General features: G+C 36.1%; 1 protein-coding gene across 1 annotated transcript in view; it reads right to left on the reverse strand.

Annotated features, from left to right (window-relative positions):
- Positions 1-231: 231 nt before the first annotated feature.
- The window catches only part of CCSER2 (coiled-coil serine-rich protein 2), a 56,344-nt gene continuing 43,672 nt past the window's right edge, over positions 232-12,903 (reverse strand). Inside the window, exons 9-10 of the mRNA XM_009574044.1 lie at positions 8,975-9,059; positions 232-507 (exon numbers count right to left, since the gene is read on the reverse strand). Of these exons, the coding sequence (XP_009572339.1) occupies positions 413-507; positions 8,975-9,059 (180 nt within the window). The 3' untranslated portion in view covers positions 232-412. The remainder of the gene's footprint in view (positions 508-8,974; positions 9,060-12,903) is intronic.

A 12,903-nucleotide genomic window follows, 5' to 3' on the forward strand; every position in this document is an offset into this window, starting at 1 on the left:
AGGTTCCTTGGAAGCAGCGGAATGATTTGCAGATCGTGCGAGAACGGCCATTGTAGGAGGCACTAAAGCATTTGGGGGCTTTGCGATTCTTAAAGTCTTTGGCCGAGAAGCCTGGTTTGTGAATGCGGGTTGACCTTTCACAGCTAATTCAGTCTGCACTTCTCTAGCATCAGCTCTTGTAGAGGTCTGAAAACAGGAACGAGATGGTAATGTACCTTTATTACTAGCCACCTCTCCAGGGTCTTCAGTATTTTTATTTTTCAGATTTTCCAAATATGATGCATTCTCATCTTTTATGTTTAACTGTATGCTCATTAAAGTGTTTACATTATTCAGGCTATTTGTGAGAGAGACATTTGCAGCATTTTGATTTTGATGATTGCTATTTTCATGCAGACCATGTTTAGGATATTCACTGTGGGCCTCGATATGTGGCATTTTTATTAGTTTTCCCTGGGCGAGGTCTGTGGAACTGGGAAGGCTGCTGGAAGGCTGTAGTACTTGAGGCTGTTAAAGAGAAAAGAATACAATAATATATTAGGCAAAGAAAACACCAGGTAACATTCTGAATCCAACGTGCACTGACTGGATGCTTGATAAGGGCCGTATATCTGGGTTTTTTTAAATCAAAACTTTGACACTTGCAGAACAGGATGGTTCATGGGACGTATACAAATGTGACTTGTAACTTAAGTGGAAAAAAATTATGCTAGCACTGAAATACACAACAACGTAAAGACAAAAAAGAAACTGATTAGCTTAAAAAAGAAACATGGAAGAGGCATGGTTGATGGTTTCACCTAAATCTGCAGGACAACAAGAATGGCACATGAGTACTGATCAATTCTGATTCAAGTGCTTAATAAAAAAATGCAATGGCTATGACTGTATCCATCTTTTAATTTCTATTCACTGCATACTCAAGTTAACTATTCCAAACCTTTTATCAATGTTCTATACTGTACAGGCAGGAAAGGAGTTTAGTTGACCACATAAATTTACAATACATTTTCCTTGCCTTACTGAGGTCAGAAAATTTGATATAGGTATGTTGTAATTAGGCTACTGACTAGACTTAGGTAACTGTTTTATCCTGATTGAATTTCAAATGGGCTGATATAGAAACCATCTTCAACAAAGCAGTACAGAGTACATGTGAAGCTAGAGATCATGTACTACTACACTGATAACCAAGGGATAAAGATAACTTAATGAAGATTTTACATTCTATCAGAAGATACAATCTGATCAGACATGTATTAGACAAGAGAATTGCCGGTACCTCTTCTGGGGATTTCTATTTTCTCTTTGCTCTTCCCTGTAAAAAGACTTTAAAGATTAATGTGCACGCTAGCTTCACAAACACATCCTAGACCTGCAACTTGTATACAGATCTTGGAAGAATTATTAAAAATTCTGCAATTCATGGCAAAACCCAAAACCTACTAAAACTTAAACTATAGTTTTAGCAAGTTTCAGGTTTGGATGATTTTTCTCATTTTCTTTATAAAGGAGGGGAGCTGAACTACTACAAGCTAGTCTTATCCCTAAACTACTTGAATCCTTACCAATTAATAGATTGCATGTACATAGTAAACAGGCTTATAATATTTGTTTACTAGTGAAATATAGTCAGTAAAAAAGAAGCAAGGTTTGTCTTTAAGAGATTTGACTAAAAATGTCACTTCAGTCACTCTCCTGAATTATTCACAACTTCTAAATGAGAAAGCCAATTATTTGTCCGGTCCTTTTAGCTCTTCTTAGAATCAGCAAAATAGCTGTTACATTTCTAGGACAATAGCACATCTTGGGATTCTTTAAGCTTTTCATCTTTTCCCTGGCAGGATCACTACTGAAAACTGAACCCTCAAAATTCCTCATCAAGAAAAAAATTTAATGGTAATGAGAGAAATATGAAGGTTTCTCAATCTAATTTTGATTTACTAGCAGTTTTTCCCTTTAGAATAGACTGGTTCCACCTGTAAGCAAAGGCAACATCTAAGCTGGACCAGTGACATCAGCAAGGGATAAAAGTGCAAATATGTTGAGCAGTCTGAATACGACTGTTTTGGAAAGGGGAGAAAAAGGAAAATTAAAAATAAAAAGAAGAAAAAAAGCCTTCAAAATGGTGTCAAACGAGTATCAAAACATTTTTCCTTAGGTGACCAAAACTAACTTGACTTTGTGAATCCTTCTTAACCAAGCAATCCTACAGGAAGGAAGTACTAAACACAATTAATTCAATACATTAAGAGAGTTACAGCTTAAAAAACAATCAATCCTCCAGATATTTCTCTCACTTTTTAGTGTTTATGTAATGGGTTACAGAAGTCATTATCCTTCCAGCTTAGGAGCTGACAGACAGATATTAAACCAAAATGATTTATTGATTTGAGACCACACCTGCAAAAACAAAACTCCTAAAAATGAGTGCAGAAACCAAAGCACTATATACCTGATTCCCATACAAATACTTCAACAAATAATTCAAATTTTCTAATCCTACTTGAAGTCAAAAATTAGTACGTTTATAGCAAACAGTATCGTGTCAAATTCTAATATGCAAAAATAATTGTCAGAAAGCTTTTTCCCCCTCACCTAGAAAGGGTCTCTGAACGCCAAATCTTAAAAAATGCAGATAAATATCTAATCTGAGCATTAAAAATCTTAACTTTATATCAAATAATCCTAGTTACACTAAATCAGCAAAATAAAAGCTTGTAAGTTACAGAAGAAACTAAATTTATAAGGAATGTTGAGTTAAACACAAAACCATCTGAAATACAGCAAAGAAGCAAACTTTTGATAATGCTATTTCGAGTTCTTTTGACAAAAACTAGATATGATTTGAGCTTTTCCATTTGGACAATTTTGCACTTTTACATATAAAAATAGCCAAATACATATTTTGCTCATTATCCTTCATAACCTAAAAAGGTCTAAGCAGCTTAATATCCAGAAAGTTAGCAACTCAAAGGTAGAAAACAGCTACATGCTCAGAATTATGAGGACAATAAAGCTATGGTATCATCTTTGCTAAGTTGTTTTAAATACTGTACTGTTTTCTAATTTGTATTTCTACTTAGTCAAAGTCTGTCCAATTATCACGATTACAGATTCTAATCTCTTCAAATTGCTACATGCATTACCATTCAAGATGACACTGAAAGCAGAAAACCACCACTTCCAAAATACGCAAGTAACAGTTCACAAGGTATTTAACGGCATTATCTTCATCCACAGCTTACATCTTTGCCTTATACACAAGTTTTCCTTTTATTAGGGAAGTCTTAATAAATGATGACCATGTTATTAGTCAAAAAAAACAGCCAGCAGAAGGACTAGTACTTGGTGAATTCCATCACAAGAAGGAAGGGGAATAGAAAGATAAAGCAGCATTCCATCTTCTAGGCATAGTACTTTATTTCATGGAGTCTTAAAAAATGTTTGTCATCTGCATTGCTTTGAGTGCACCTTTGATAATATTTTGGGGTGTGACTTGGGGTAGACTGTCATGCTAACCAGACTTCTATTTTTATCCCATAAAGAAAATATTCAGTTGGACAAACACCTGCATTCCTTTGGGATGCTCCTAAAGTGTGAAGTTGGACTCTAAAACATTTCAAGTACAACGTAACTGAAGAAAATTAGTTCTCCCCAAATTGAAAGTCCATTAGACAAAATGCTTTGTGCACATGCTCCTCTTTGCACAACAAAGAAACAGACTTTTCTGTACCGGCAAGAGCTTCAGAGACTTGCATGTATCGATGCACCAATCAAAATTACTAGATTACAGTCCCTACCACATTAACTTAAGAGATTTTTCTCTTATTTCTCTCAAGTAAAACTGGATGTTACATCGTCCAGAGAAAAATGACAACATATCCACGAAGAGGATTACCATTACTACACAGTTATTGAACCACTGAGTTGGTATTAGCTTTGTGTTGGAAAACTGAGAAAAGTATGTTATACTGATAAAGAAGTTAAATCAATGTGGTCATGACAGTGATATCCATTGCAACATCGCTCCTTTAAAATTCCCTTCAGTTTTCCTTTGGTTATTCTGTACCTCTAACCTCAATCCCCATCTCAATTCCCTATGTAATACCTCTGTAGAATGAAATAAAGGCATTTTCTCCCTGCAGTATTTTGAGGAACGAGGGAAGTGAAGCAATGAGAAATTGAGAACTGCATGCACATCTCCAATAGACATGCATCATGCATAGGGCAAAAAAAACCAAGAGTGACAATGCGTGAGGAGGAGATGGGAAGAAATCTGAAGTTGTACTGTACCACGCTTTATCACAGAAGTAATGGACTAACTTCTCAACTCCTTGCCAATGGCATAATGGGAAAGCAGAGACAAGAAAGAGACAAGGACAATGATGTCAGAGGACCAAGACAAAACAATGAGCAATTGCCATGACAGAACTGCAACTTTTCACCATTTAAATTGCAATTACCATGTCCCCCATTGGTTTTTAATCCACCTTCCAGAAACAAAGGTAGCAACAGTGTTTAAGTAATGCAGTACAAATAATATCTATAGTAAGACCTGCACGGAATACCTGTGCTCTTATAACTTGAAATCTTTTAACACAGTTAATCTCTTACACTTCAAATACTGTTTAGAGCTGTAACTAGAATTAGCATGTATGATTACAACTGTATACATCAAGAACATTTGTATCCATGCACATACGTGTTAGATATCTAACAATGAACAACAGTGTCATAAGATACACTGTACTACATATTTTGACCATGTTGCCCATACTGTTTGATAACCCATCTTCCTAGCAACTTGCTCATGAGCTTGAAGAGTCTCCAAACCACCAGAGTTTGGGTTTTTTTTTTTTTGGAGGGAGTGAGGCGGGGAAGGGACACAAACCCTGTTTTTCATTTTCTGATCAGTTCTGACATCCCTATCTCGCTGCGTTGGCACAGGATAAGCTGTCACGTCACAGGCCTTCATTTGAAGATGCAGCCTTACTGAAAGGCTACTCTGGAAAGCTCTCATTTTCTACCTCTGGAAAACATCAAGATCTCACACCTTAAGTCTGTAGCATTTACCAATACCTTCATTTTAGATTTTTTTTTTTCTTTCTCCCTTTTAGCTAGCTATATTATACCCATATTTCAACATTGTAAAATAGGATTCACAGCATGAAGTATGACTTTAAATAATGATACAAAACAACCCTTTTTTTTTTTCTTAAATCACCATTCACCACAGCATGGGGGTAGTAAAATAATTAGTAATATGGCATAGCATTATTTTTTGTCTGCATAGTCTGTATAAACACCCGAACTTAAAGCAAAATACTGTCTTTCTCAAAGAAAAATTACTGAAAGTAATATATAACTACATCAAGGCAGGCATTTCATCCATTTCATCCATAAATACAGATATATGTGCAACAAACAGACAAATATGACCATATGTAAAATTAAGTTTTGTTTGCAAATATATACTTAGTTAGGTACAAGAGACATTTATCTTGTAGTCGAATCTGCAGTTGCCCAACTTGGGAGAAGGGAGTTTTTCTTAAACGACATTTCTTCATATAGCTGAACACTCATCTCAGAGCAAAAATACATACATATAAAGGACAGTAAAGTAATGATTCCAGGACATTTTTAATAATTTATTACTCTCTTAACGTGAGTCATAGAACTTCCAAGATAATATTCTGAAGCAACGTTGTTCTGCTAACACCAACAATTTGTACACCCTACAAAGAACTTGAATCAGCCAATAAAGGTTTGGAAACGTTTCATAGCGTTAAGCAACGCACCCCTGTTTTAAAAAGAAAAAAATAAAAGCATGAAAAACCAAAGCCTGGACCTGACTTATAGTCAATGTGCATACAGCAGCTGTCTTGCTGGTGATAAAAAGCTATGTGTCACCTGCTAGAATTGCCTACATTACCTTTATTTGTAATGCTTACATACAAAAAGTCTAAATACTTTTTCCACGAAGTGCACAGTAAGCAGAGATGTGAACAACTGCAATGCTTGAGTAACAAAACAGTTTTCACCTGCATTTCTGTGTGGAGAAGCACTTGGGGCTAGAGGCCTAGAGAAAGTGGTATAATATTCTTGTATTACAACAAGAGTTCATAATTGGTTCACTGACAATGTGTATTCTAAATACTGTGTTTCTAGAGCTGCACCATTAAAGCTCCAGAATACAAATGCAAAAGTTTTAAGTTGTATTGAAGAAAGTTTGCTATGTCATCAAATTATATCCTATAACCAAGAGAAAAATAAAGGACCATTACATAAGAGTTGAGTTCAAGACACATATGGGAGTTATAGGAATAAATCATACAATTTTTTTCATAAAATGACAAAAATTAATGTACTATTATGAAAGTGTTTATGAAATACAAAATGCTGAATTGTTTCTAAGGCTGTTGAAACAACATGAAGTTAATAAATGTTAAAGTATTAAAAATTAATTCTCACTCAAAGTGCAAAACATACACCCAATTCTAAAGCATGTTAACAAAGTGCAGTGATACGGTAAGTTCATAGGGCAAGTTAAGCGGTAGGTATGCTAACATTGTAACTGGTGCTAATAGAGAGTAACTGTAAGCATATGATAGTACTGTAACATTACCTAGCAGGGATATATTACCTATCCTGTACAACAGCAGTAAAATTGTATTACAGTACATAAACAACTAAATATGAATAGTTAACAGATTTATACTCTCATAATCTACAGTGCTTGTAAGTGATCTATGTACTCATCAGCTATCGACAACATAGTGAAGAAACCTGCAGTATTCACAAGTGCAGATGGTATTTTAAGTTCGGGATCCAGAAGTTAAGAGAAGAAATGCTTGAATTCCAAGATCTCCAGACAGAAAACACAGACAAACAAAAACTGAGACTACTTCATGTTCCTACCACCTTCTCTATGTAACTGCAAGAGAACACTAACATTGACTTCAAGGCTGTTTTCCTATTCTCGGTGGTGATACCCAGCTCTCCACTTGCCTCGAAACCCCACATTTGGCATTCTGTACTAGCTCAAAAACCAGTAGACCTAAAACCACTGAACCAAGGGAAGAGGTAATGTGGGGAAAGAAGGATGCTAATGATAATTCCAGTAATGTTCTACTTTATGTGACTCTTCACACAGTGATAAATCATTGATTTTGCAAGAGTGTCAGTAAAAACGTCCAAGAAACCTCCTAGTTTATACTGTATTTTATTTCTCAGTATTTATCTTCTGCTCAAACTTAAGACTTATAAGAAAAAGGCTAGGAACACTCGGTTATAGGAAACATTTCTTTTCCTAAGCAATAGGTTAATTATAGTTTACGTTGATTAGTCAATGGCCAGTTTTCATCTACTTTATTTCCTTTACTAGTAATTCATAGAATTTAATGTATAAGATGTATACTAAAATATCCAACCTGTTTTAGTAATCAAAGTTTGCTATGGAATCCTTGAAAAAGAAGCTGCTGCTATTACTGCAGGAATGAGGTGGGGGCTCAGAGAACTGGTAAGAGATTAGCAAAGTCTTCTTCTCCAGTTAAGCAGTCAATGTGAATGATGTGACACCAGTGGCACACATCTGGCAGCTCAGACACCATCCTCCCATTTTGACTCTCCGATCAGTAAGCCCCAAAACCGTGACATTTATGGCTCCTCAGGTCTAAAACTGATCTTTTTAAACTCAGACTGCTGACAAGACATGAAAATAGCCAGGCTGTGCTGCTGCTGGCCCTCTATCCAGAAACAGAAGACGCGATGATCAGCTTTAGCGGTTCTACATTCGTTATATACACACACACACCAAACACCACAGGAAAATGAAGCACATCTCTCCACCGCATAGAGAAAAGCCTATGAAACAGGCTGATGAGTTGTTTAAATGAACATTGTCACAGAAACGTCAAGAGAGTATTTGAAACACAATTTACAAAATACTTTACAAGATTGTTTTTTCCTTGTAATTGATGTAAGTTAGGATCATTGCAATCTGAAATATATGTAAGTATAGTTTTTAAGGTGCAGCTTATGCTTCAGATCTCCCTTGGCCCTGGAAATCTTAATTTGTTTCCGTAATTTTACTTTTTCTTTTATTTCTTGTCCAAATACACTCTTGGGCTTTGCTAGGCAGTCAAACACACTGTAATTCTCAAATTACAGTACATTTTAAAAATATAACTTTAGCTTTATGAACTAGTTATATTTCTTTGAACAATTATCTGTTTATAATGCAATACCAAAGCACAAAATAAGACTTACCATTTCTCTAAGTCTACGTAAGCATACAGTTTTAAAATCAGCAATTGTCTTTTGTTTTGCAGATCCAAGCCAAGAGAACAAATGCATCTTATATCAGCCCACATTGTAGCTAGCACATAAGGAATGTTAATAAATCATGCAAGTTTTGCAACAGCCACTTCAATGTATCAGAAGCCTTTTTACAACAAATACCGGGGGGGAGGGGGGGGCGGGAATTAGTTTCAGGGAAGCCATTCTGAAGAGTTAAGAAAACTTCTCGTAAGAGGCAATGAAAACAACACTTTCTCACCAATGTTTTTATGTACATCCACAACGTATTTACGTAAATAACCCACATATGCATGCATGCAGACTTATGAGCAAACAGAACACATACACAAACAGGATAGTATATTACAGCCATGAAAAAGAAAGGGAAAATGCAGCAAGCAAGATTTATGTTAAGACAAGACTGGAAACAAGGGCCTACTCAGGTTTGCCTGAAGAACTGCTGAAGTAAATCAGCGTTTAATAGCTGTTATAAAGCTATAAGTTGTAGCTGCTTATACACTGGCTGAAGGAAGCATTTTAGTTAGCCACAGACTATTGTGTATGCCTGTAAATCTGCCTGAGGAAGGAGGATACTATGAGATGAACAGTGCGTGCAAAGGGGAAGCTTCTACTGGAACACGGTGAGGGAGATGAGTGAGAGGTACAGACTCACTCTGTCTGCGGTGCGGTGGAACAGTCCGAGGGATGCCCTGGAATGAGCCCTGCCAGGGAGAGAAGGAGGGAGCAGAATACCCACCCTGTGCAGAAAGAGAGAGGGGGAGAAGTATAATAAAAAAGAGAACAGGGAAAAACAAGACACCAAAAAGCCACACCATTCTTTTTCCTTTTCCCCCAGAAAGGTATCATTATATTTCCCAGTTGTTCTACTTTGTAAAAGCAAACGCTACACACTACTAAAGCCCAGAGGAAAAACAACATTACGATGCCCTAAACTAGTCAGAAATCTTACAAAATACCTCCATTTTTGTTCAGTATATATGCACACATTTCTGTTAAAGATGTTTTTAAGGGAAAAGTATAGGAGCTGAGCTTTTTATGTTAAAAATACACGCTAAAAATTGTATCTTTACAGCTTTCAAAAATGTTTTAAAAATGCCTCACCAAGCAGTAAGTTTCTTAATACTAATCTACTGGAAAACCAGTCAGCTTTAGTTTACAACAAAAGATTTCTAATGTATAGAAACAGATTTTCTAGCAAATCCTGGTGCTTTAGAGTCCACTTCACTCATATTTTAATAGTATTACTAAACGTGAAAGAGGAGAGGTGACATGTAACTGTTTTCCTTGCACTTTGCTCTTGGAGCTTGAGCCTTCCAGTACACTATCAGAGAACTGTGCACATCAATGCCACGCAGGGTTTGCCTGTCAGATGTTTCAGATCACCACAGAAGCGACACATTGTGGTTGCTGCATTCTCAAAACAAGAAAGTAATTTTATGCAGTCTATCATTTTCTCCATACCCTTACCTTCAAAAGAAATCTATCCAAGCTGGAACTGCCCTCTTAAATCACATAACCTTGACTTCCTATTTCAGGAAGACAGGTTTAAGTCTTTACAACCCCTTCACCGTTTAGCAGCTGAAAACTTCTGCTTTTATGAGTTTGGAATTAGTGCTAATAGTAATGTCTGCCTTTGCCTCCTGGCTATCCGTACCCAGTAGACAGCAACAGCAACCAGTTGCAGCTACTCTTTCAGACAGCAGGCATAAGATATCTGAACGTACATCTATATCAAAGAACACAGGAACACAGTTGCCCCTCCTCTCTAGTTTCTCTGCTGGCATATCTGCTGCAGATCATACTGCCAGGGATGGACAAACAATAAAGAAGTATTTTATTTCCATGCTTCTTTTAAAACAATGTTAAGCATCACATTATTTCTATAAAGAAATATTTTGCTTTTATTTATCCTAGCAGAATTTTAAACCCTTCCCTGACCTTCTAGTTATCCTAATCTAGTTAGATTTTATCCACCACTATTCCAAGTTTCAGTACTGCTAAGATGTAACTTAATAACACATGCATTTAGTCAAGTCTTAGAATTTGCCAGCCAGAACATTTTTAAACTAGAACAGGAAATAAAGAAAAAAATTCTTCTGAATAAAAAATTATTGGAGCAAAATCCAAGGAAAAATGAAAGTTCTTTAATCTGATTATGTCTAGATGGAGATATTGATTACCTAACATGTTCTTACAGTCCTCCATCAGTAGCCATTAATGTCAACACAATTTGCAGACTGCTGCATGAAAGAACAACAGTACTAGCTTCAGTCAAGCAATATGACAAAATAATATAATACGTTGCATCATCTGAATAGGTATTAAATACAGAAATATTCCTGGGAACAAGATCAATCAATCAATGATTGATAACACATTAACAAAAGCTTTGTATTTTCACAGCGCTGTACCAAAGAACACTTCATTTTTCAGGCTTGTTCAAATTTCATCCTAAATTGTGTCAGGGTGGTGGAACAACAACAACAAAAAATTCTTTCCATTTTCTAAACGTAACTGAATCTCCAGATAGTAAAAAAGCACAGTATCATCAGGCATAGGTCTCATCTTGTAGAGACTTGTTTGAGTTGGCAATGAGCTTTTTCCAGACTTCTCTGAAATTTTTAATGCATCACGTTAAGAAGGGAGGTGAAAATTTTATATACTCTCCCTTCCTCTCTCTAAAAAGAGAGATTAAGACAAGTACAAGCCAGCTGAGCTACATAACAGTTATGATACTACTGTAAAGGCAAAGAAATATTTAGATGTCTTGATACATTTCAGTAAATCTATATTAGCACTTCAAAGCACAGCACTAAGTACAGTCTTCTCAATAATTCTTCATGGTATTTAATCATTACTCTGACTGGGCAAGTAAATGAAGAAAGTGCAAGTAACTTCCTTCAGTGTTTTGCCTGCTAAACTGAACTGTTCTCCAAGCACGGTTCAGCCCCCTTCTCCCAAATGCTGGAGAACATTCTATAAACTGAGAAGCAGAAGAACTAGGTCTTCCTCTGGCTGCAGTCTTGAGAGTTTACACTGCTCCACACAGGCAAATGTCAACTAAGTGTCGGATTTCTTATTTATAAAAAAAATCATAACAAGCATTGTTTAATTGTACATCAAATAAGGTAATTAAAATTAACATCAATTGAATCAAGTAAGGAACAGGAAATACAGCACTGGGAATTTATTAAGATGGGTATTATGAATTACACTGATTTTACAAATGATAGAGGTTGTACCGATTCCGTAGATACAGCACATTAAGAGATAAGTATCTGCAAATAAGCCTGGCTTATGAAAAGATTACTTTTAATAGTATTTTACAAAACTCCAGCAAATTTCAAAGCTTTCTCGTTTAAACAACAGCTCACATCCATCCCCTTCTATTAGTCAAACGTGCGCTGAGGTTCCCAAGAAATCCAAAGAACAGGAAAAAAGAAACACACACTAATAAGCATGTCTCTTCAGATTATGGTACATATTCAAAATACATAGAAAATGGGGCAGTTCCCCACTAAATATAGGGAAGAAGAAAAACCTGAATCACAATTTATTTTATGCTTGATTATTAAAAAGTCTATAAAACCTCATAAGCAAGCAATGCTAGAATTTAAAGATGAGAACATGACTTACCTCAGCTTCTATTAAAAAAAAAAAATCTTCTGGGTTCTGAAGCCTAGTCTGATGCAAGTCTTTCCACTTGTACTTCAATGTTAGACAACAGTCAGAACACTTCCTCCCCCCAGCTGTTATGTGCATCCAGCCACTAAACTTAAATCCCATTCCTCTCATTTCCCAGATACTGGTATTGTGAAATAGCAAAAGCATCCCAAAAGAGAAGTGATTCAAAATTTTAAACACCAGGCAACACAGGAGACTCAGGAGTGGAAAAATAAGAGCAGCTGAAATAAAGCAGCCTACAAACCAGAACAAAGTGATGAATGTTCTTCAGAGATCCTGATGAATTGTACAATTGCTGCTAAAGGCTTTCTGAAGTTCTGACCCTTACTGCACTGGAAAACCTGTTGTGTTTTTTTAAAAAGGCTACTATGAGGATATTAAGGCCAGAGTTTTCCATTACTATGAAAGGACCTCAACTTTAGAATAAGCAATCACAGGAACAAAAGCAATTGCTTCTGCCAGGAAAGGACAGGAGAAATATTTCTAAGCTATTGCTGCATAGTAATTTTAGGCCAACAACCAAATATTCCAGCTCTTTTCCCAAGGATACACCAATATCCAAAACTGCTAGCGCTTTAAAAAGTCTTTTCTGCTGCAGAAACATGAATACAGGAAAGATCCATTTTTAGCCATACAGCTGGAGCCTTTGAGCACTTCCAAGAAAAGATGATTTTTGCTGCATCTCACCTAGCATTGCTTGTTGTCTCATACAAACTTAGAGCTCCACATCATGAACAAGCCTAGAATGACATACTTCAAGTATCAATGCAAACAAAATATTTTCGCAGCAGTATCCTCTTGCTAACCTGGAAGTTTAAATTCATAGTTGCAGAGTCAAAGCATATAGAAACTTTAAGGCTAAGGTGGAAGGAGATACTCAAAGACAACAGTACACAA

Source organism: Fulmarus glacialis, unplaced genomic scaffold, assembly GCF_000690835.1.
Source record: "Fulmarus glacialis isolate BGI_N327 unplaced genomic scaffold, ASM69083v1 scaffold12190, whole genome shotgun sequence".
NCBI lineage: Eukaryota > Metazoa > Chordata > Aves > Procellariiformes > Procellariidae > Fulmarus > Fulmarus glacialis.